Source organism: Giraffa tippelskirchi, chromosome 7, assembly GCF_054371585.1.
Source record: "Giraffa tippelskirchi isolate mGirTip1 chromosome 7, T2T-mGirTip1v1.2.pri, whole genome shotgun sequence".
In the NCBI taxonomy this organism is placed as follows: Eukaryota; Metazoa; Chordata; class Mammalia; order Artiodactyla; family Giraffidae; genus Giraffa; species Giraffa tippelskirchi.
Genome location: NC_137281.1, coordinates 14,403,124 through 14,426,298, shown reverse-complemented (window position 1 = coordinate 14,426,298; position 23,175 = coordinate 14,403,124). Strand labels below are relative to the sequence as shown.

The 23,175-nt window shown below is 50.5% G+C and overlaps 1 protein-coding gene across 2 annotated transcripts in view; it reads left to right on the top strand.

Moving 5' to 3' along the window:
- The first annotated feature begins 2,869 nt into the window (after window positions 1-2,869).
- RYR1 (ryanodine receptor 1) overlaps window positions 2,870-23,175 on the top strand; it is a 127,422-nt gene continuing 107,116 nt past the window's right edge. For both annotated transcript variants that reach the window (XM_081516526.1, XM_081516527.1), the window contains exons 1-16: window positions 2,870-3,112; window positions 9,669-9,788; window positions 10,653-10,757; window positions 11,811-11,885; window positions 11,987-12,065; window positions 12,485-12,597; window positions 12,904-12,997; window positions 14,166-14,259; window positions 14,375-14,449; window positions 14,937-15,093; window positions 15,247-15,411; window positions 17,833-17,954; window positions 18,637-18,832; window positions 22,631-22,766; window positions 22,848-22,943; window positions 23,029-23,147. In XM_081516526.1, the coding sequence (XP_081372652.1) occupies window positions 3,065-3,112; window positions 9,669-9,788; window positions 10,653-10,757; window positions 11,811-11,885; window positions 11,987-12,065; window positions 12,485-12,597; window positions 12,904-12,997; window positions 14,166-14,259; window positions 14,375-14,449; window positions 14,937-15,093; window positions 15,247-15,411; window positions 17,833-17,954; window positions 18,637-18,832; window positions 22,631-22,766; window positions 22,848-22,943; window positions 23,029-23,147 (1,794 nt within the window). In that variant the 5' untranslated portion in view covers window positions 2,870-3,064. The remainder of the gene's footprint in view (window positions 3,113-9,668; window positions 9,789-10,652; window positions 10,758-11,810; window positions 11,886-11,986; window positions 12,066-12,484; window positions 12,598-12,903; window positions 12,998-14,165; window positions 14,260-14,374; window positions 14,450-14,936; window positions 15,094-15,246; window positions 15,412-17,832; window positions 17,955-18,636; window positions 18,833-22,630; window positions 22,767-22,847; window positions 22,944-23,028; window positions 23,148-23,175) is intronic.

The window sequence follows — 23,175 nt, the reverse complement described above, 5'->3', positions numbered from 1 at the left end:
GTAGTTAAGAATCCACCTTCTAATGCAGGGGACGCTGATTTGATCACTGGTTAGGGAACTAAGATCTCACATTCTGCGGAGCAACTAAACCTGCATACTCCAACCACTGAGCCTGTGTGCTCTAGGGCCCATGAGCCACAACTAGAAAAAGCCTGCATGCTGCAACAAGACCCAGCAAAGCCCACAATAAAAAAGTGAAATCAATGAGAAGAATATCCAGAATGTATATAAAAAGGGAACAGCTGCAAGTCAGCAAGAGAAAAAGATAGCCATTCTGGTAGAAAACTGGGCAAAGAGGATGAGCAGGTGAGGAGGAGACCCAAACTCTGACAGGCACCTGAGCAGATGCTAGGAATTATTGGTAAGGGATCAGGGAAGGGCAAATTGAAAGAACAGTGAATCATCCTATTGATCTGGCAAAAATTAGGACTTGGAAAAATGCCAAGTAGAGGTTGGGACTGGGGGGACCTCAGGATCCTCCTTACACTGATAGCAGACAGCCATTCCTGAGGGCCACTTGGCACTGAAAGTGAAAGTGTTGGTCACTTAGTCGTGTCCAACTCTTTTCCACCCCATGGACTGCAGCCCGCCAGGCTTCTCTGTCCACGGGATTCTCCAGGCAAGAATACTGGAGTGGGTTGCCATTCTCTTCTCCAGGGGATTTTCCTGACCGAGGGATTAAACCTGGATCTCCTGCATTGCAAGCAGATTCTTTACTGCCTGAGTCACTAGGGAAGCCCCAACTTGGCAATATGGTCAAATCAAACATGTACATGGAGCTGTGACTCCCTCGCTTAGCTCCTGGATGTGCATCCCTCGGTTCCACCTGGGGACATATACTAGGACGTTCACCGCAACGTTATTTGGGGAGAGCTGGGGGCAACTTGGGTGTTACCTCCCCAGATGAGAGGGTGAATAAACAGAAGCAGACAGTCACCAGAAGGTCCTGCAAAACTCCCACAGGCATGGACAGGGTGTCCACAGAGCAACATGGGTGGGTCCTAAAACACGTTATGATGACTAACAGGAGAAAGAAATACTATTAATATCTTATGATATAATGCCCAATGACACAGAATAATTTTCTGTTGTATACACAATTCTAAGGAAAAACTTAGATACTTAATATACAAATGTGCATTATATAGTGTACAATAGATAAACATATAATTGGATAACATAATTATATTAGCCTAAATATCTAATTATATAATTATGCATTATATCATCCAACAATGTGGTACAAGCTTGTGCGCCGTATAGTACAGTTGTATCAGTAAATTGGTATTTAACTATGTAACATGTAGCAGTCTGTTATACACAACTCTCTAGGTATCAACATAATTTTATTGAACTGCAAGATATTGTTTTGTATAGCTTAACAGATACCATTTCATGTTAATAATAATATTTTTTTTTCACTGCACCATATGGCATGTGAGATTTTAATTCCCTGACCAAGGATCGAATTTGTGCTGCCTGCAGTATAGGTGCAGAGTCCTAACCACTGGACCACCATGGAAGTCCCAATAATAATTTTTAAAAAATATTTATTTATTTGGCTGCACTGGGTCTTAGTTCCAGCACGCAGAACCTTTTAGTTGCGGCATACAAACTCTTGGATGTGGCATGTGGGATCTAGCTCCCCAATCAGCGTTTGAACACTGGGCACCCTGTATTGGGAGCACAAAGCCTTAGCTACTGGATCATCAGGGAAATCCCCCAATAATAATTTTAGTAGATCCCTATATCAATCAGTTACCATGTGGTAGGCTCTAATTGGTTTCCTCATGGAATCTTCACAATCCTAAAAGGAGGGTACTATCCCAAATTAATCTAGTGGACAGATGAAGAAACTGAGGCCCAGAGGCAAGAAGTTAACTGCCCAGCAGTGTGTGTAGCATCTGCTTTGGGACTTTAGTCCCCACAGGAGCAGGAAGGAGCTGGTTGCCCCCCTCAGGGTTCCCCAACTTACAAAGTCCAGGGCACTCATCTGCATAAAGAGTGGCCCAACTGGTGGCCATGGGGTGGCTCTGGCAGCCCCTGGGGAGATGAGGATTAGTATTCTGGGGATGTAGCCTGGCCCTGCTAAAGTGTCGTTTTGCTATAACTAAGAGATTTTATGCAAATATAGAGACAGTATAGTAAAGTGGCTAAGAACCCTGGCTCTGGGTTCAAATTCCTGGCTCAGCCTCTGTGTGACCTTGGGCAGGTTGCTCTACCTCTCTGTGCTCAGCTTATCTGGAAAATGAGCACCATAAAAGTACTGACTTCCCAAGATTATTGTGAGAACTACAGTCATCGTCGTGCTGGGTCTTTGTCGCTGCGCGGACTTTTCTAGTTGCGGCCAGCAGTGGCTATACTCTAGTTGTAATTTGCGGGCTTCTCATTGCAGTGGCTTCTCTTGTTGCAGAGCATGGGCTCTAAGGAGCGGGTTTCAGTAGTTGCAGCTTCCGGGCTCTAAAGTACAGGCTCAGTTGCTGTGACGCATGGACTTAGTTGCTCCGCAGCAGGTGGAATTTTCTTGGACCAGGAATCGAACCCGTGTCTCCTGCATTGGCAGGCAGATTCTTTACCAGAGCCACCAGGGAAGCCCTGTATGATGCTTTTTAAAGCCAGGAGAACCGAGTGCTCATTCCGACTCTGCTGTGTGACATCAAGCAGGGCTTTAACCACTCAGAGCCTCAGTTTGCTCTCTGTGAAATAAGAGAACGATGGCACTATGGTGTAGGAGGACAGAGGGCAGCTACCTTGTAGACACTCCCCCTGAGCCTCCCCACCCCAAGCACACCTTCGACAGAGGTTTGGAGTCTGTGGGCGGGGCACCGTCTAGGGGGCGGGGCCTGGGTCGTCCTGGTCCAATGGGAGCCAGGGGGCGGGGACCTCCTCCCAGCTCTGTCCAGCACACTAGTCCTCCACGCAGTTCCATCTACCCCGCGGGTGCCTCTGGCGTCTCCAGAGGTCTCCGACCCCAACCCGCCCCCAGCCCACCCGCCTGGCCTTCAGTCCCCTCCTCTTAGTCCCCGACTTCAGTCCGACTTCAGACCCCTCGGGCTTCGACATCATGGGTGACGGAGGAGAGGGCGAGGATGAGGTCCAGTTTCTGCGGACGGTGCGTATCTCTGTTGGGGTCTCTGGGACTATCTCTCGGGTCCCTCTGAGTGTCTCTTTGTCTCCGAACTCTCTGTCCTGATTGCTTGTGGTCACGGAGACTCACGGTCTCTTCCTCTATCCCTTTGGGTGACTGTCACTCTATCTTTCTCTGTTTTTCTCTCAGTCTTCCTCTACCTTCCTTGCCAGAGAACCAGCAGAATTTGGGACTGCAGAATGGGGACAGGGGGGTGTCTTCCGTCACCTTCTCTGACATTAGAGATTTGTCCCAGAGAACGGGGGCCGCTGAGAGAGCACCCCCCTCCCACCTCTCTGGAAGTAGGCACTTGGGGAAGGTGGTTCTAATTCCTGAGCTTAATTTAGCTGCCCCCTCCCCCACCCCCCACCCAGCCCTAATTCTCTTCTGCTCCAGACTCTGACCTATTTAAATTCTTGGGAAGGGGGCTGGTGTGGGTTGAAGAACCGAACTCCTTTGAACTCCCAGCCCTTAAGGGTCTTCTGAGGGTCCCTCTGGTTCTGGGTCTTCTTTCTTCCCCCACTTGGTCTTGGGGAGGAGGGTCAAATACGGATGCTAATGGTCTCTGGGTGATGTCTCTCCCGATCTGTCTCTTTGTGTTGTCTGCGCCTCTGTCTCCCTCCATCTCTGTCTCCCTGTCTCTGCTTTGTTCTTCAGCTTCAGGCCGTCTGCGTTTCACACCGCGTCTTCAGTGTCAAAGACTGTGTCTCTACCCGCATCTCTGATCCTCGGCTGTGGGGGGTGGGGGGGGGCAGGGCAGGGAATTGGAACAACAGGTGTCCCTCCCAGAATAGACCGTTTTTCTGGGGCCTGGGCAGGGGACAGGGAGAGAGAGAATGGAGGAGGGGCTGCCCATCTCAGAGTCCTTCCCATTTTTCCTCCCAGTGGTTCTGCTGGGTGTGGGGGTGTGAGGAGGGGAGGGGGCATTCTCGCTCCTGGGCCAGGTCTGCTGATCCTGCACTAGCCCTTCCCCACCCCCTCCAGGCCCTGGGAAATGCTGACACAGCATTCCGGCCCTAGAATAGGACCCTGGTGAGCCAGCTCTGGTTTCCTGGGAGGGAGGAACGAACAGCTGGGGCTGGTAGTGAAGGATGGGGACAGCTGGACATTCGGCCACGGGAGGAGGCCTAGCTTCACCCTAGACACTTGCCCAGCTCCAGCCCCTTAGTAGACATCATGGGTTGGGCTCTGCCCTGCTCCCCAGCCCTAATAAGACCACGGCCATGGCCATGAGCCCTTGAGCAGCCATTCTACGTCAGGCGCCATGCCCAGGGCCTCAGCCTCCAGAGGCATCTAATTATATCCTTGCCGCTCTATCTTCTGAGGTAGGGCCCTATCTTTATCTCCCTGGGAGTTTTGAGGGAAACAGAGGCCTGAGTGGCAGAGTCACTGACCAAGGTCAAGGCCAGGAAGTGTCATCTCTGGATGCCCCTGGGTACAGCCCTCCTGCTTTCACAAGAGGAAAACTGGGCTCCGACTTGCCTGGGTAGCCAACGTTGGGTTCTAGAGGCCTGACCTTGGCATCTCTTGGCCCCAGACTGGCTCCATTTTCCTGAACTTTATTGAGGTTATCAGGTGATTTTCTCAAACTCTCATCCCACCGGTAAGAAATATATTTTATATTGCAACCCAGTACATGCATCTATATGCATATGTTATAAAAAGTCAACTTTATCGAGTTATAATTGATAGGCAATAAATTGTACCCATTTTAGGTGTTACAATTGGCAAGCTGTACACACCCATGTAACCACTATCATAATCAAGACATAGGACGTTTCCTTTACCCAGAAAGTTCCCTTGGGCTCTTTTCAGTAATCATTGTGCCCATCTGCTTTATGTCACCATAGATTCCTTTAGTCACTAACCCGTGTTTCGTATGAAGTGTATGCTCATTTGTCTTGCTTCTTTTGCACACTGTAATATTTTTGACATTAATCTATGTAGCATGTATCAATAATTGATTCCTTTTTTGTTGCTAAGTAGTCCCTTGTGATATGCTGCAATTTGTTTATCGGTTCACCTGCTGATGGACATTTGGATTGCCTCCAGTTCATGATATTATGCTTGAATTAGGTGCATTCACACACACCTATTTTTAACTGAAGCAAGTTTCATAAAATGTAGGTAGCCCTTAGAACATGAGGGGCATGCTGCTATTTTCTGTTCTTGCTCTACTTTTATTTCACTTTTTAAGCATGATGGGCATGGTCCCCAAATTCCTTTCATTTCCTTCTGATGGGTGGCAACATCCAGCCCGGCCCAGGCTGGGGTTCCTCAAAGCATGGCCCAGGTCAGAATCTCCTAGGGGCTGGTTAACAGTCCAGATTCCCTGCTGACCCCAGAGCTACTGAATCAGGCTCTTGGTGTTGACAGGGAGAGTAGGGCAGCTAGGAAGTTGCCTTTTTAACCAGACTCTTTCCACTTCATTCTGATGCAGGAGAAAGAGAATCATTGGCATAGGAATTAGGCTCCCTGTCTCTGGTTTACATCTTGGTTTTGCCACCTGCCTGTTTCCTAACTTTGGGCAAGTGATTTTTATTTTTCTCTCTGAGCCTCCATTTCCCAGTCTGGAAAATGAGTACAAAAATATGTACCCTAAGGATTCAAGGGGTACATGGAAATATCTCTCTGGGCTCATCTCCCACTTTCTCTCTTACTTTTGAAGGCTGACTCCCTTGCTTTTTCTTTTTTTTTTTTTTAAATTAGTTATTCATTTATTTGGTTGCACCGGGTCCTAGTTGCAGCATATGGGATCTAGCTCCTGGACCAGGGATTGAACCTTGGGCCACCTGCATGGGAAGCATGGAGTCTTAGCCACTGGACCACAAGGGAAGTCCCTCCCTTGCTTTTTCTGAACACCCTCAGCCCCAGGCCTTTGCATAGGCTGCCTCCTCTTCCTGGAACATTCTTCCTCCAGAGATGATCAGGCCTGATTCTTGTTATTCAGACAAGGTTCAGCTCAAATGTCACCTCCTTGCAGAGGCAGTCACTTCACCCCCCTCACTGATGTCATCTCTACCCTAAGAGCCAGTCACTGACACCAACCTGAGTTATTTTTTCCATAGCACTTATCACTGAAAATAAAATTATAAATTGATTCACCTGTTTTTTTCCTTCACCGAGCAGCATGCAGGATCTTAGGTTCCCAGACCAGGGATTGAACGCATGCCCCCTGCAGTGGAAGCATGGAGCCTTAACCACTGGACCACCAGGAAAGTCCCTGATTCACCTCTTCATTACATCTGCCCATAAGAATGTCAGCTCCATAGCCAGGGATTTTTCCTGCTTTATTTGCTGCTCTAGATCCACACATAGTATCTAGCACAGAGCAGATCTGTGTCTATTAGATGCATGTAAAGCCCTGAGCATGAGGTCTAGTAGACAGTAGGTGCTTGATAAATGCCAACCATACAATCCCGTTGAATAAATGGCATATGCCCGAATGTCGGGGTTGGGGGTTACAGAACAGAGTAGTCCTGGGGCCCCTCCTCCCAAGCTGGATAGAAGGAAAGAGGGCTGTCTGTGGGGAGTGAAGCCCAGGGTTTGCTGGAAGGACTAGGGGCTGGGTGACTTCCGGCAAGATACCTAACCTCCTTGAACCTGTTTCCTTGGCTGTAAAATGGAGTAATCAGTACCTTACTTGGTGGTTAAACACTGAGGTCTCCATCAGTACTCCCCCACCCCCATCAGTTTTGATTGAAACCTCTGTCAGTAAAAATGTTGAGCATGCCCCTACATACATTTATATTAGTTATAAATGTAATACAGGCTACTCTACTAACATATCAAGAAATAGTCTAGTGTTCTAAGGGTGAGGCATATTTGGAATTCCCTAGAGGTCCAGTGCTTTCACTGCCAAGGGCCTGGGTTTGAAAGAAAAAAAAAGGGAATGTGTGTGGCATATAGCAGCACTGGGATCAAATCCTAGCTATGCCATATTCCAGCTGTGTGACCTCAAGCAAGTCACTTCACCTCTCTGGGCCCGTCTTTCCACAGGTTCAAATACTAGGACTTATCTCAGAATGTTGTTTATTTTACTTACATTTTTAATTTATTTCAAACATAGAGAAAAGTTGCAAGGTTAGCTCAAAGGACTCTTATGTCATTTCCCCCAGATGTTGAGATACATTCCCTTTCCTTCTCTCTCCCCCTCTCTCCAAATGTTTTTTCCTAAACTGTTTGAGAGTAGGTTGTGGACATGATACCCTTAACTCCTAAATCCTTCAGTGTTTGTTTCTTAAAAAATAAGGGCTCTCTTTTACAAAAGGGAAGATGATGGCTCAGATGGTAAAGAATCCACCTGCAATGCAGGAGACCTGGATTTGATCCTTGGGTTGGGAAGATCCCCTGGAGAAGGGAATGGCAGTCCACTCCAGTATTCTTGCCTGGAGAATCCCATGGACAGAAGAGCCTGGTGGACTACAGTCTATGGGGCCTGAAAGAATCAGATACAACTTAGCAACTAACACTTGGTTGTTGGTGGTGGTCTCTCACAAAACCACAGCAAGTTATCAAAATCAGGAGATTTCATGGAAACTTCACTGGTGATCCAGTAGTTAAGGCTCCATGATTTCTATGCAGGTAACGTGGGTTCGATCCCTGGTTGGGAAACTAAGATTCCACATGCTGTGCGGCATGGCCAAAAAAAAAAATCATGAGATTTCCTATGGCTGTGATACCGTCATCTAATTCACAGGTTGTATTCACCTATCACTAGCTGTCTCTATACCATCTTTACAGCATCTCCCCTTCATCCAGGACCCAGTCCAGGCTCCAGCACTGCATTCAAGAATCACTAAACAGCACTCCTTAAATGATAACTACCATTAAAACAACACACAAAAGAGAAGTTAGAGAACACTGAGCTTAAAAGCCATTTAACTCCAGGCACCCATATTTCCCATCATTGTGGACCCCCACCTGGGAGTCCTGTGGAGCCAGTTGGCATGTGTGCGTGCTAAGTTGCTTCAGTCGTGTCCAACTCTTTGCAACCCTATGGACTGTAGCCCTCCAGGCTCCTCTGCCCATGAGATTCTCCATGCAAGAATACTGGAGTAGTTTGTCATGCTCTCCTCCAGGTGATCTTCTGGAACTAGGGATGGAAAGTGCGTCTCATGTCCCTTGCATTGGCAGGCGGGTTCTTTACCACTAGCGCCACCTGGGAAGCCCGGAGACCATTGGTTCAGTTCAGTTCAGTCACTCAGTCGTGTCCAACTCTTTGTGACCCCATGAACCGCTGCACGCCAGGCCTCTCTGTCCATCACCAGCTCCCAGAGTCCACCCAAACCCATGTCCATCGAGTTGATGATGCCATCCAACCATCTCATCCTCTGTCATCCCCTTCTCCTCCTGCCCTCAATCTTTCCCAGCATCAGGTCTTTTCAAATGAGTCAGCTCTTCGCATCAGGTGGCCAAAGTATTGGAGTTTCAGCTTCAACATCAGTCCTTCCAATGAACACCCACGACTGATCTCCTTTAGGATGGACTGGTTGGATCTCCTTGCAGTCCAAGGGACTCTCAAGAGTCTTCTCCAACACCACAGTTCAAAAGCATCATTCTTCAACACTCAGCTTTCTTTATAGTCCAACTCTCACATCCATACATGACTACTGGGAAAACCATAGCCTTGACTAGATGGACTTTTGTTGGCCAAGTAATGTCTCTGCTTTTTAATATGCTGTCTAGGTTGGTCATAACTTTCCTTCCAAGGAGTAAGTGTCTTTTAATTTCATGGCTGTAATCACCATCTGCAGTGATTTTGGAGCCCAGAAAAATAAAGTCAGCCACTGTTTCCCCATCTATCTGCCATGAAGTGATGGGACCAGATGCCATGATCTTAGTTTTCTGAATGTTGAGCTTTAAGCCAACTTTTTCACTCTCCTCTTTCACTTTCATCAAGAGGCTCTTTAGTTCTTCTTCACTTTCTGCCATAAGGGTGGTGTCATCTGCATATATGAGGTTATTGATATTTCTCCCAGCAATCTTGATTCCAGCTTGTGTTTCTTCCAGCCCACCGTTTCTCATGATGTACTCTGCATATAAGTTAAATAAGCAGGGTGACAATATATAGCCTTGACGGACTCCTTTTCCTATTTGGAACCAGTCTGTTGTTCCATGTCCAGTTCTAACTGTTGCTTCCTGACCTGCATACAGGTTTCTCAAGAGGGCAGGTCAGGTGGTCTGGTATTCCCATCTCTTTCAGAATTTTCCACAGTTTATTGTGATCCACACAGTCAAAGGCTTTGGCATAGTCGTTGGACTGGAGTTCAAATACCAGTTCCTCCTCTTTATCAACCATCTGGCCTTGCACAAGCCATGTCCCCTCGTTGAGCCTCAGTTTACATGTTTTAACAATGGGATGACACTGGCTCAGATCTCATGGGGATTTTAGACGCATGTAGAGCCCTCAACACGAGCCCCTACTGGATAGATGGCGAAGGTGGGGGTTACTAGTAGTATCTTTTCCGCGAGGGGAAGGGGTGGACCCGGGGGCGGTGTCTTGGGGCGGCACCGCCCCTGACGCTCCGCCCGCCCCTAGGACGACGAGGTGGTCCTGCAGTGCAGCGCCACAGTGCTCAAGGAGCAGCTCAAGCTCTGCCTGGCCGCCGAGGGCTTCGGCAACCGCCTCTGCTTCCTGGAGCCCACCAGCAACGCCCAGGTTTGTGCGGGACAAAGGGAGAGGGGCTCTGACGGGCAGAGAGGCCGGGGCCCGAAGAAGGGGGTCTGGGGGTGTCTGGAGAGGGTGTGCTACGAGGGAAAGGGGCGAGTTCTTGGGTGGGAGGAGGTCTGAAGAGGGAGGGGCGGGGGGCGGAGGGTCTTCAGTCCAAGGCCGAAGGGCCAGGAGGGTCAGGGGGTGCTAGCAGGGGGCTGACTAGGGAGGGGGCTGGAGGCTGAAAAGTGGAGGGAGTTTGGGGTCTGAGCCTGAGGTGTACTTGGGATCTGAGGGAAGAGGTGACCTGGGGGGGATGGGGTTGGGGCTGGGAGAAGGAGGGGATCTGGAGACTGACCGAGGAGGAGGCCGGGGGCCTGAGGTGCCTGGGGTGGGAGGCTCGGGGCGGGGTGGGGGGCGGTGTAAAGCTGGACCCGCCCCGGTGTATTTGAATCGGTGACGCCGTTGTCTGAGGGAGGGGCAGGAGCTAAGACTGTCTGCTGGTGATGGCGGGAGGTAGGGGTTCTCTGCGGGGAGGGCCAGGAGGAGGCTCCAGAGGTGGAATGGACTCAGTGTGTCTGCGGGGGGAGGCAGGGGGCTGAGGCCTCCTATGAGATTAGGTGGGGTGTGGAAACTTCTGTAAGGTTCGGGCGGGATAAAGGGGTGTGCAGGAGGAGGAGAACAGAGGTATTTCCTGGGATGTTGGCGCGGATGTGGGGGTGTCTGAAGTGGGCGGCAGAGGGCAGGGTTTCTTGGAGGGTTGGGGTCAGGTCTGGGTCTCTAAGGGGTGTAGGTATTTAGATTAGGGGCAGGGGGTGCACCAGCACTGGAGCTTTCAGGGCCCCGTTCACCTCTCCCTACCCTCCCCCCCAGAATGTACCCCCCGATCTGGCCATCTGTTGCTTCGTTCTGGAGCAGTCCCTGTCCGTCCGAGCCCTACAGGAGATGCTGGCCAACACCTTGGAGGCCGGCGTGGAGGTGAGGCTCCCTCCAGGCGGGATGCGTGGTGGGGAAGGGTGGGAGGACCTGGGGGTCATTTACCATCCTCTCTTCTTCCTGTCTCTGCCCTGCCCCCTGCAGGCCCTCAATTTGGATAAGTGGGTAGGTCTGGCCTTGGGTGTCATCTGTTCTTGCCACCTCTCCTGACCCCAGGCCTGCCTCTTGGGCCCACATCCTGCACACAGGGGTTGGGGGTCTCCCCCACCCCCGTTGTGAAGGTCTGTGGAGCCGAGAAAAGGCCAGGCAGGAAGGAAGGAAAGGGGTGGGGGCTTTTGAGCCCCCTGTTCCCCACCCGCTCCTTCCTCCTCTTTTCCATCCTTTCCTCCAACCCCGCTCCCAGCTCTTCTCCGCATGGGGCCTCTCCCCTCATCACCTCCTGCCGCCCCAAGTGTGGGTCCCCTGTGGTCCAGGAGTGGGTCTGCCATGTGATCACGTGGCCCCATCACATGGCCCACTCAGAGCATGGGCATGTGATGGACATGTGATGGGGGCATGATGCCTTCGAGCACCCGGGTGTACCCACCCCTCCAAGAGGGGCTGAGTCTCCTTGTGCCTGAGGGTGAGGGGGTGGTGGCAGCACAGGGCAGGTCTCTATGGATGATGCTCCAATGTAACAACTGGCAGGACGTACCGGTGCACAGACGTGTTATGACGGATGACAGCAGAGGGTGCCAAGGTCCATGGAACATGAGATACAAGGGCTTCCCTGAGTGACCCTCTGAAACTCTGGAATAGGGGTTCAGCCCCCTGGGTGACTTTGGGGCCTGGATAATAAGTTGAAGGAGGCGAGGAGGACAGAGTGGGCTTTGGGGAATATAAAACACCCCATCCACAGGCTTCTCAGAGACCCAGACCCTGCTTCCCTGTGGAAGCAGGGAAGCTGAGGCAGAGAATCTGTTTCTGGTCTGAGCTGAGGTTTCTTTGAATCCAGGCCTGAGCATGGTGTTTTCTGGGGAGCATATTCTCTGCTGGTAGGCCAGATGTTTCGGTGGGGGGGCCTGTTCTCACTCTGTGCCCTCCGTGCCCCCACAGTCGTCCCAGGGTGGGGGACACAGGACACTCCTGTATGGCCATGCCATCCTGCTCCGCCACGCGCACAGCGGCATGGTGAGTGCATCCAGGAGGGGGCGGGGCAGGGTGGGGGAGTGGTGTGCAGGGAACGAGGGTGCAATGCCCGCCAGGAGGCTGACTCCCCGCTCCAACCCTAGTACCTGAGCTGCCTCACCACCTCCCGCTCCATGACTGACAAGCTGGCCTTCGACGTGGGACTTCAAGAGGATGCAATAGGTACAGGGGCTGGAGGGAGGGGGTGTGATGGGGACACCGCAGGCAGGGAATTGGGGTGCAGAAGGTCTTCAGGAACCCGGGAGCAGGCAGACATGGGGGACTTTGGAGCTGAGAGTCTGAGGGTGTGGATGGACATGTTCTGGACAGAGAGGTTTGGGTAGACATGGGGGAACTCTAGGCAGAGAGTCTGAGGGCGGGAATGGGAAACTGAGGCAGGAGTAATAGGAGAGTTTGGGGAGGACGGTTTGGAAGGCTCCATGGCTGGGAATGCCTTGAGGAAGAGCATTCTTACCTGGAAAATTCAATGGGCAGAGGAGCCTGGTGGGCTACAGTCCAGGGGGTCGCAAAGAGTTGGACATGACTGAGTGACTGAGCACAGACTCCCACATCCAGAGAGCCCTCCCCGCCTCCACCCATAGGAGAGGCCTGTTGGTGGACGACGCACCCGGCCTCCAAGCAGAGGTCGGAAGGAGAGAAAGTCCGAGTTGGCGATGACCTCATTCTTGTCAGTGTCTCCTCTGAGCGCTACCTGGTGAGCAGCCCCTCCCCCGCCAGAGCTCCTACTGCCCCCTGGGGATGGGGGTTCATGGTGTCCACCCCATCTCCTCGTCATGGGTTTGCCTGATCTCCGGCCCCAGTGTCCTGACTCTCAGTTTCTGGTTTCCATCCAGTTTCTGGTTTCTGATGCCCCATTTCCTGACTTGATTTTGGTTTCCTTATCTGTGACCTCTAATTTTCTGTCTGCCCATTTCTTGGCTTCCACCTTGGTTTCTGACTGACTCTGGAACCATTGCTCACCCCCTATCATCTCTGACCCCCACATCCTGGTGGCCCCCAGCACCTGTCGACAGCCAGTGGGGAGCTCCAGGTTGATGCCTCCTTCATGCAGACACTGTGGAACATGAACCCCATCTGCTCTGGCTGTGAAGAGGGTGAGGACCCCAGGCTTCTAGCCCCTAAGCAGATGCCCCCAAAGCAGACCTCCAACATCACTCCTCAGACCCGAAATCTAGATCTCCCAATTATAACCCTCACTCTTAGATCTCCAACTGACCCCAAGTCTTGAGACTCTAGAGCTCAAATCTCAAAACTGAAAACTCAGTGTCAGATTCTAAATTCAGACCCCAAAGTTTATATGCCAAACTCAAGTCCTAGAGTTCAGACCCCTAAACTCAGATCCAAAGCTTGAAACATTAAATTTGGAGCTTATCTCTCAGACTCAAAGCCTCTAAAGGCAAGCACAAGCTTATCCCTCAACCCCCAAAACCAGCCCCCCCAAATTCAAACTCAGATCTCCAATCTAAGACCCCTAATTCAGACCTCAAACTCAGCCAATCAACCTCAGACCTCCAGCTTTAACCTCAAATCTCCAATATCATCTCCTAGTTCAGACTGCCATGCTAAGACCCTAAATAAACCATGGCCCCAAAACTTTGATCCCAAATCTCACACCTCAAACCTCAGGGCCCTAAGCCAGACCCAAGCTGAGACTCAAGTCACAGAGAACAAAATTCAGGCCTTAATCTCAGACCCTGATACTCAAATCCACCAACTTTTAACTACAAAGCTCCTATCTCCCCAGACTCAGACCCAAAAGTTAAAACTTTCAAACCTCAGACCTCAAACCCCAGATACTAGCCTCAGACCTCCAAAGTAACACTCAAAATTCAGACCCCAACTTCAGATCCAACCATTGTACTTCTAAACCCAGGCCCCAAAGCAAGCCCTGGAACTCAGACCCCAGTGTCAGGGAATATTAGGCCCAAATCTCTGATGACGTTCTCTGACCCAACCTCAAAAATCCAAACTCAGATCTTTAAACCCCAGACCTGCAAACCTCCAGACCTCAGCCCCACACACCCAGACCCCCAAAATTAGATCCCCCCACCTCAGACCCCAAGTCTCATGCCCCCAGCTCAGGCCTCAAACTGAGCCCAAGTCTCAACTACCACCTTGTACCTTCAAACTCAGCTGTCCTATTGCAGACCCCCAAACCTGGCCCCCCGCTTCCTACAGGGCAGAAGCAAGGCCTCCAGTTTGAGTTCCAGACCTTTTGGGGGCTCCAGCTCCCTGTGACCACCTGCCCTTGCTTCTGTCCAGGCTATGTGACTGGTGGCCATGTCCTCCGCCTCTTTCATGGACACATGGATGAAAGTCTGACCATTTCCCCTGCTGACAGTGATGACCAGCGCAGGTCTAGGCTTGGGGACAAGAGGGTCTGGGGTCTTGGGGCTGCGGGGTGGGTGGCAAAGTTTGGCTGGGGGGACTGGACCCTGAACCCTTGACCTCGCTATCTTCCATGAATCCAGACTTGTCTACTATGAGGGGGGATCTGTGTGTACCCACGCTCGCTCCCTCTGGCGACTGGAACCACTGAGAATCAGGTAGGGGTCGGGTTGGGAGAGGCAGGCTGAGGGGGGTTGTGAGGGGTTCCTGGAGAGCCTGGGAGGAGAAGAGGGTTTTGAAGAGAGAGCCGAGGAAGAGACTGGAGGGTTCTTAGGGAAAATCTGGGGTCCCTAAGGGAGCAATGAAGGTCCTTAGGGGTCTTGGGGGTGGTGAGGGTTCCTGAGGGAGAGATCAGGGGTCCTGACTGAAACTGTGGGGAGAGGAGGGGAGAAAATGACAGATCTGGGAAACCTGGGTGCACCAAAATTATCTGGGGAAGCTCTGAGGAAGCGATGAGGGCCTGAGAGAAGATTGGGGTTCCTGAGGGAGACCTGGGGGTCCTAAGGAAGATCTGAGGGCTCCGAGGAAGGCTTGGGGCCCCCTGGAACAGGGCAGAGGGCTTGAGAAGGTTTCAACGAAGACTGTGGTGTCCACTGGGAGAACTGGGGGGCCCTCTGACCCCCACCTCGTCCTTACCCTTTGCAGCTGGAGCGGGAGCCACCTGCGCTGGGGCCAGCCTCTCCGCATCCGGCATGTCACCACCGGGCGGTACCTGGCACTCGTTGAGGACCAGGGCCTCGTGGTGGTTGATGCCAGCAAGGCCCACACCAAGGCTACCTCCTTCTGCTTCCGCATCTCCAAGGTTGGTGCAGTCAGGATGCCCGCGCTCACCTGGAGCTCTAAATTCCACTCCAGCCCCACCTCACACTTTGCAATCTCTTGTCGGTGGTGGTGGTGGGGTTCCCCATTAAACTCACAGGCAGAGGAGGCTGACCTCTGACCCCTGCCCCTGTAGGAGAAACTGGATACGGCCCCCAAGCGGGACGTGGAGGGCATGGGCCCCCCGGAAATCAAGTATGGGGAGTCACTGTGCTTCGTGCAGCACGTGGCCTCAGGCCTGTGGCTCACTTATGCTGCCCCGGACCCCAAGGCCCTGCGACTAGGTGTGCTCAAGAAAAAGGTGGGTTGCTTGGAGGGGGAGGGGTGGGCTGCAGGCTGGGGTGAGAAGGGGACTGGGGGTGGTCATGCTTGACCTTCAGGCTTGGAGCATGGGATTGAGAGAAAGACAAAGACTGAGAGAGAAACTGAGATTGAGAGACACAGGAAAAAAGAAAGAATATATATATATATATATATATATATATATATATATATATATATATATATATATAGTGGGAGGGAGGTTCAAGAGGGAGGGGAAATATGTATGCTTATGATTGATTTTCATTGTTTTACGGCAGAAACCAATGCAACACTGTAAAGCAATTATCCTCCAATTAAAGATAAGTTTAAAAAAGAATGAAAATAAGTGAAACATTTTGGAGGATTTTGTCAAATTACACTAAAAGCTAAAAAGATATGTCCTTTGGCATAAGTAATTTTGATGTTAGACATTTATTGTAAGGGAATCAATTGGATAATTGTACAAAGGTTTGGGTATATTTATCAATGTAAATGTTCAGTTAAAAAAGAATATATATATGAAGAGAGAGAGAAATATAAACAGATATGAAGACAGAAAAATAGAGAAAAATAGACAGAAATAAGAAAAGACAGAGATGGAAAGAAAAAGATGGACAGTAACAAACTGAGAATAATATTCAACAAAGTATTGAGTACCCCAGTTGTTCTGGATGTATGTGTGGAAAAATAGGCGAGCTAGACTGACCTGTTCCCTGCCTTCCCCATGCTCAGACACTGACTAAACTGTCTCTAGTGAAGTACATAGTTTTACAACCAAACAGTTGGAAAGCTATTAATACTTTTGGTAGAGGGAACAGCATGTGCAAAGGCCTTGAGGTTGGGATGAAGTTGGTCTGTTGCAATCACAGAAAGGAGATCTAGTTTGGCTGGAGAACAGTGAGCGAGCGGTGAATTATAGAGATGAGGGCAGAGAGGGGATGGGAACAGATTGCGTAGGGCTTTGTGGGCTGTGGTGTTGGAGGGAAGGGGGGATTCTTGACTTTCACCCTGTATGAGATGGTCACAAGAGAGTTTTGAGCAGGCCTGGGGGTGACCTGATTAAGGTTCACAGGGTTCCTGAGCTGCTTGTGAGAACAGACTATGGGAGTGAGCAGAGCTGGAGGAGGGAGATGGGGCAGGAAGGGGCAGGTGCGGGGTGACAGTGGACAACACAGGGGTTTCTGTGGAATGAGGAAAGGGGGAAGAGTCTGGTTGTATTTGGAGGGCAGAGCCAACTGGATTTTCTGACAGATTGGATATCAGGGTCAAAGGGATAGGGATTAAGGATGAAGCCATTATTTTTGCCCTTTTTGTCCTGAGCAGCTAGAAGGAGGGAAGTGCCATTAAGCGAGTCAGGGACAGCCAAGTGTCAGCTCAGGAGGACAGGCCCCAGTGCCGAGAACAGAGACATGCAATAAACTTGCTAAGTGAATAAGTAGGAAGACTAGAGTGGCACCTGTTTGTAAAAAAAAGTGAGGCCTGAAGTTGGATACAAGAGCAGAGGATTTAGAGACAGGCCTGGACCAGAGAAGGAAATGTGGGAGTTGTCGGCAAGTGGATGATATTTAAAGTTGCTGAACTGGGTGATGTCCTGGGGAGGTCGGCTCAGGGGAAAGCCAGCTGCCGTGATGGGCTCACCTCCCAGAAAGGTGTGCAGGCATTCTGTCTGGGACATGTTAGGTTTGGGGTGCACTAGGGCTTTCTGATGGGGGGGGGATGTTAAATAAATAGGAGATACAAATGGAGAGGGTCTGGCCTGGACAAGTAGAGACAGAGAGGGAGAGAGTGAAAGTCAAAGAGGGACAGAAAGAGAGAAAGAAAGACAGATGCTTGGACTTACCTGGTTGTCCAGTGGTTAGGAATCCACCTGCCGATGCAGGGGACATGGGTTGGATCCCTGGTCTGGGAAGATCCCATGTGCCTTGGGGCAACAAAACCTGTGCACCACAACTACTGAAGCCTGCACTCCTTGACTTTGTGCTCCACAACAAGAGAAGCCACTGCAATGAGAAGCACGCACACCACAATGAAGACCTAGCACAGCCAAAAATAATAAATAAATAAATAAAATTAAAAAGAGAAAGAGGCAGAGAGAGAGAGATGGAGATAGAGACAGAGAGGGAGGCAGGGAGAAAGAGACAGTATGGGATAGACATGAGAGAAAGAGACAAAGGTGGACACAGAAACAAAGAGGACAGAGACAGAGAGATGGGGAAAGAGGAGAAAGCTAGAGGGGAAAAAAGAGAGAGGGATTGAGGATGAAAGACAGGGACAGATGGAGAGGGATGGTGGGGGACTGGCAGAGAGATTTAGTGAAAGATGGGGGTAATCAGAGGGCTAGAGTCTGGGTGGAGGTCTGGGGAGCATGGTCCTGAGTGATTGGGTCCCCCTCCTGACTTCTCTGTTCCACCACTGCCAGGCCATTCTGCACCAGGAAGGCCACATGGACGATGCACTGTCACTGACCCGCTGTCAGCATGAGGAGTCTCAGGCTGCCCGCATGATCTATAGTACTGCCGGCCTCTACAACCACTTCATCAAGTGAGCCACCAGCCTGCCCTGTCCTGGGGGGCAAGGCCACACCTTGACCCCCATGCTCCTGGAGTTCTTGTGCCTGACCGTTACATCTCTATCTCTGACATTCACATGTCTAACATAGATAAACTCCTGACCACTATACACTTGGGGCTTCCCTGGTGGCTCAGATGGTAAAGAATTCATCGGCAATGCAGGAGACCTGGATTTGATCCCTGGGTCGGGAGGATCCCCTGGAGAAGGAAATGGCAACCCACTCCAGTATTCTTGCCTGGAGAACTCCATGGACAGAGGAGCTTGGTGGGCTACAGCCCATGGGGTGGCAAAGAGTCAGACACGACTGAGCGACTAACCACAGTTATACACTTGACCCCTAATCTGTCCTCTACCAGCCATGACTTTGACATCACATCCCTGATCATTACCTAGTTTCACACCCCTGACACCCAGACCCTCGACCCTAGACATTCCTTAGTCGTGACCTATGCTTGCATGACGTGTCCTACACAGACACTTTGCCCTTGGCGACTATGTGAGCTCAGGCCGATGCCTCTCTATCCCTGCTCCTCCATCTCCCCATCTGTTAAACAGGTGTGTCTGTGGGAGTCCTGCAGGGACTGGGGGTGGGAGGGGGCTGGACTCCTACAGTGTTCCCGGTCCTTTGCTGATCAGTGCGCGGTCCCTGCAGGGGCCTGGACAGCTTCAGCGGAAAGCCGAGGGGCTCGGGGTCCCCGGCGGGCACAGCGCTGCCTCTCGAGGGCGTCATCTTGAGCCTGCAGGACCTCATCGGCTACTTTGAGCCGCCCTCCGAGGAGCTACAGCACGAGGAGAAGCAGAGCAAGCTGCGCAGCCTGCGCAACCGCCAGAGCCTCTTCCAGGAGGAGGTGAGGCCACAGCCCGGGAGGGCGGGGTCTGTGGGCTCAGGGGCGGGGCCTGTGAGAGGGGCGGAGCCTGCCGGGCCTGGGGAACCGGGGGTCTGAGAGGAGCGAGGCAGGAGGAAGGACCTGTCCCGCGTGAACAGGGCGAGGCAGCGGGTCATCAGAGAAACCCGAGGGGGCGGAGTCTTGAGGGTCCGGACTGAGCGGTGGGCGTGGTTTTGGTGAGGGGCGGGGCGTGAGGCAGAGCAGGGACGGGGCCTGTGAGAGCAACTTGGGACCGCAGCCTGGAGGCCCCCGGCAGGACTTGTTTCCTTTCGTGGAAGGACGCGGCGCGGTGAGGGTAAGCTCTGAGCCAAGGCAAGCCTGTGGAGGCAAGGCCTGAGAAGTCAGAGGCTGAGCTGCTGGACTCAGGGGGCAGTGTCTGTAGCGGCGGAGCCTGCAGGGTGGGAGGACAGAACCTGAGTGGGGCATGGTGGGGGGCAGGGCCAGAGAGGTTTTCGGGTATCAGGTGGGTGGCATAAGGAGGGACCTCAGCCTGAGTCAGAGGCTGGGAGTTTGTGTTTTACGAGAGAGACTTGGTGGTCTTCTCTCGGCGAGAGGTCTGAGTGGGAAGGGGCGAGAGAGGTGGGAGGCTGGGGCTGGAGAGAGGTCCAGGGTCTGATATTTCCACACGGTGATTGGGGAGCATTTTCATTTAAAGTCTTCCAGCCTGGGCCCCCCTCCTCTTCAGGGGCTCCCATTCTGATGGGGGTGACAGACTTAGAAATGATAATACTAACAATAACAAAATTTATGTCGTGAGATTGGTATACGCAAAGCGTTTGAAACAGTACCAGCACATAGAAGATGCTATATTGACCATGGTTATTATCACCTTGAATTTAACCCTTACTGTGTGTTATGGGTGTTGTATACCTGATATCCTCCCCATAACCCCATGGAGGATTGTAATTCCCATATTACAATGGGAATTACAACGGGTCACTGAGTTGCAGAGAGATTAAATAACAACCATTTACTGAACAAATATACCAGAGGGGATATAGTTGTCAACAAAACAGAAAAACCTATGTCCTTGTGGAGCTGACATGGGGGAGAGGATAAATGATCATTAAAATAGGAGGATTATAGGGTATATTAGATGATGATAATAAGTGCTAAGAAGAAAAACAAGGCAGGGCAACAGTAGAGAGTGCTGGGGTTGTTGCAATTTAAGGTAGAATGGCAGTCCAGTGGTACTCCCAACACAGGGAACCCAAGTTCGATCCCTGGTCGGGGAACTAGATCCCATTTGCCAAAACTTAAGATCCCATTCCTGCAACTAAGACCTGGCACAGCCAAATAAATAAATATTAAAAATAAATAAAATAGAATGGTCAAGGAGGATGACCTGAATGAAGAGACGCAGCTACATCTACACCTGAGGGAGGAGAGATAGAACAAGTACAGGGGCCATGAAGTGGGGGTGTGCTTGAGAGTTTCCAGAGTAATGAGGAGGCTGAGTTGATCAAAGCTGGGTGAGCTAGAGGAAGAGTGGGAGGGGATGAGCGCAGAGAGATGACAGGGCCAGGCCATGGTGAGGACTTCTGCTTTGGGAGTCACGGAAGAGTTAGGTCTTTGAAAGTCACAATCGGCTAGGGGAAGAGCCACTCTGTGTAACTCCAGCTGGTTGTATTCTCTACCACAAGGCACTGCATTTCTTACTATGGACCCAGGATGTAGATACAATAGTGGTCATAGCAGCCTTATTGTCTATTACTGCCTGAATGAATCCACAAATGTGGCTTATCCATACGACAGCTATGGATGCCTCTCAGCAATGAAAATGAACAAATGACAACTGCATGAGACAATGCTCTTCATCTTTTTTAAACAAAGTATTTATTTTTTTATTTGGCTGAGCTGGGTCTTTTTAATTGTGACATGTGGGATCTATAGTTTTGGCATCTGAACTCTTAGTTGCAGCATGTGGGATCTAGTTCCCTGACCAGGAATTGAACCTGGATCCCCAGCATCAGGAGCACAGAATCTTAGCCACTAGACTACCAGGGAAGTCCCACAGTGCTCTTAATCTTAAAACCTAGTATTGAGAAAAAGAATCCATGTACAAAAGAATACTTACTGTGTATGTCAAGTTCAGAAACAGGCAAAATGCCACTAGACTGTTTACCAATGTACACATAGGTAGTAAACATAGAGAAGCAAGGAAAGAATTTCTATAAAAGTCAGGATGACAGTAATCCCTGACTGAGAGGGTTGTGTAATCAGGAGGGGCATCGAGGTGACTTCTGGATGGCTGGCAATGCTCTCTTTCGAGGTTACACAAGTGTTCTTTATATTTGTTTGTTAGACTATAATCACTTAATCTTTATTATTTGCAGATTCTGTCTTTGCAAATATGCCTACTTGCTCAAATTTATTTGTAACCCTCCCCCCCACCAAATCAATACTTGCAGTGTGTTTGTGGTCATTTGAGGACATGCGCAGAGAGGAAAAAGTTTAAGTCAGCTGATGCCATGTTTCCAGGTGAGGTTGAACAAGGTGACAGTCTGCCTTTTTATTTCAACTCTCACCTGTAAGCAAGCATCCTTTTCATATTGGTATATTGAGAGCCACACTTCATATTTTTGTGCTTTTTGTTAATTTCGTTGATTAAAATGGCCCCTCAGCACAGTGGCAAAGTGCTGTCTAGTGTTTCCAAGTGCAAGACGGCTGTGATGTACCTTACTGAGAAAATACATGAATTACAGTGTCATTGGTTGTGATTTTAATGTTAATGAATCAACAGCATCTATTAAATCAGTGTCTTTAAACAGAAACACACATAAAACAAGAGTGTGTATTGATCGCTGGAATTGTGCTCAGAGACTCAGAGATGCTCCCTGTGTTTCCTTGTCTAGCCATGATTCTCAGGGTTCACTAATTCAGTGCTCACATCCACTATACAGAACTTAGCTACTGTGAAAATCAAGAATGGGTTGTGCATTTTTATGTGCTTTTCTGTATATCTGTTATAATTTAAAATAAAAGAAGACAAAAGGTTAAAATGTTTAAAAGGAGAGAGAGAAGGCAAACATCTCTCTGATGATTAGTATGGAGAGTGAGCTGGGCCAAATGAGAACAGGAATAGGGTGCTTGGAAGTGGAAAGGAAGGAAAGAAAATGCTGGAAGGAGAAGCACAGATTCAGTCCTGATGTTAATAGGGACATGTTATGTTGGGGACAGAGGCAGAGCAGGACAGTCAGGTCTGGGGAGCCGAGGAGGAGAAGAGGGAGATAGGAGTGAAGGTGGACACGGAGCCGATGGCTCTGATTTAACATTATTTATGTATTTATTTGGGCTTCCCTGGTAGCTCAGCTGGTAATGAATCTACCTGCAATGCAGGAGACCCCGGTCCGATTCCTGGGTTGGGAAAATCTCCTGGAGGAGGGCATGGCAACCCACTCCAGTACTCTTGCCTGGAGAATCCCCATGGACAGAGGAGCTTAGTGGGCTACAGTTCATGGGGTCACAAAGAGTTGGACACAGTTGACCAACTAAGCACAGCACACATGTATTTATTTATTTATTTGGCTATACCTCATGGCATCTTAGTTCCCTGACCAGGGATTGAACCCATGCCCTCTGCAGTGGAAGTATGGAGTCTTAACCACTGAACCACCAGAGAAGTCCCTGTGACTCAGGTTTAGATCTGAGAACACACAGTCTCTAGCTACCAAAGGAATATGAATTAGCAAATTCAAGAAAGGTATGGAAGGGAGGGCCTGGGGTTCCTGTGATGACCTCCTGTTTTCTCTATTCCAGGGGATGCTCTCCTTGGTCCTGAATTGCATTGACCGCCTAAATGTCTACACCACCGCTGCCCACTTTGCGGAATTTGCAGGGGAGGAGGCAGCCGAGTCCTGGAAAGAGATTGTGAACCTGCTCTATGAAATCCTGGGTAAGGGGCCCCAGTCTGGACTCCCCCTCGAGCACCCTGGGTTCCCAGTCCTATGGGACTGACCCCTCTTTCCACCTTCAGCCTCTCTGATCCGTGGCAATCGTGCCAACTGTGCCCTCTTCTCCAACAACTTGGATTGGCTGGTCAGCAAGCTGGATCGGCTGGAGGCCTCCTCAGGTAGGAGAACCCACAGGGAGGGGATGGGGACTTGGGGGAGGGGAGGGCTGCAGCCATGTCACCTCTCATGATGGTTCCCATGCAGGGATCCTGGAGGTGCTGTACTGTGTCCTGATTGAGAGTCCGGAAGTCCTTAACATCATCCAAGAGAACCACATCAAGTCCATCATCTCTCTCCTGGACAAGCATGGGAGGAACCACAAGGTTGGCCCCTCATCCCCTGAATTCTGAA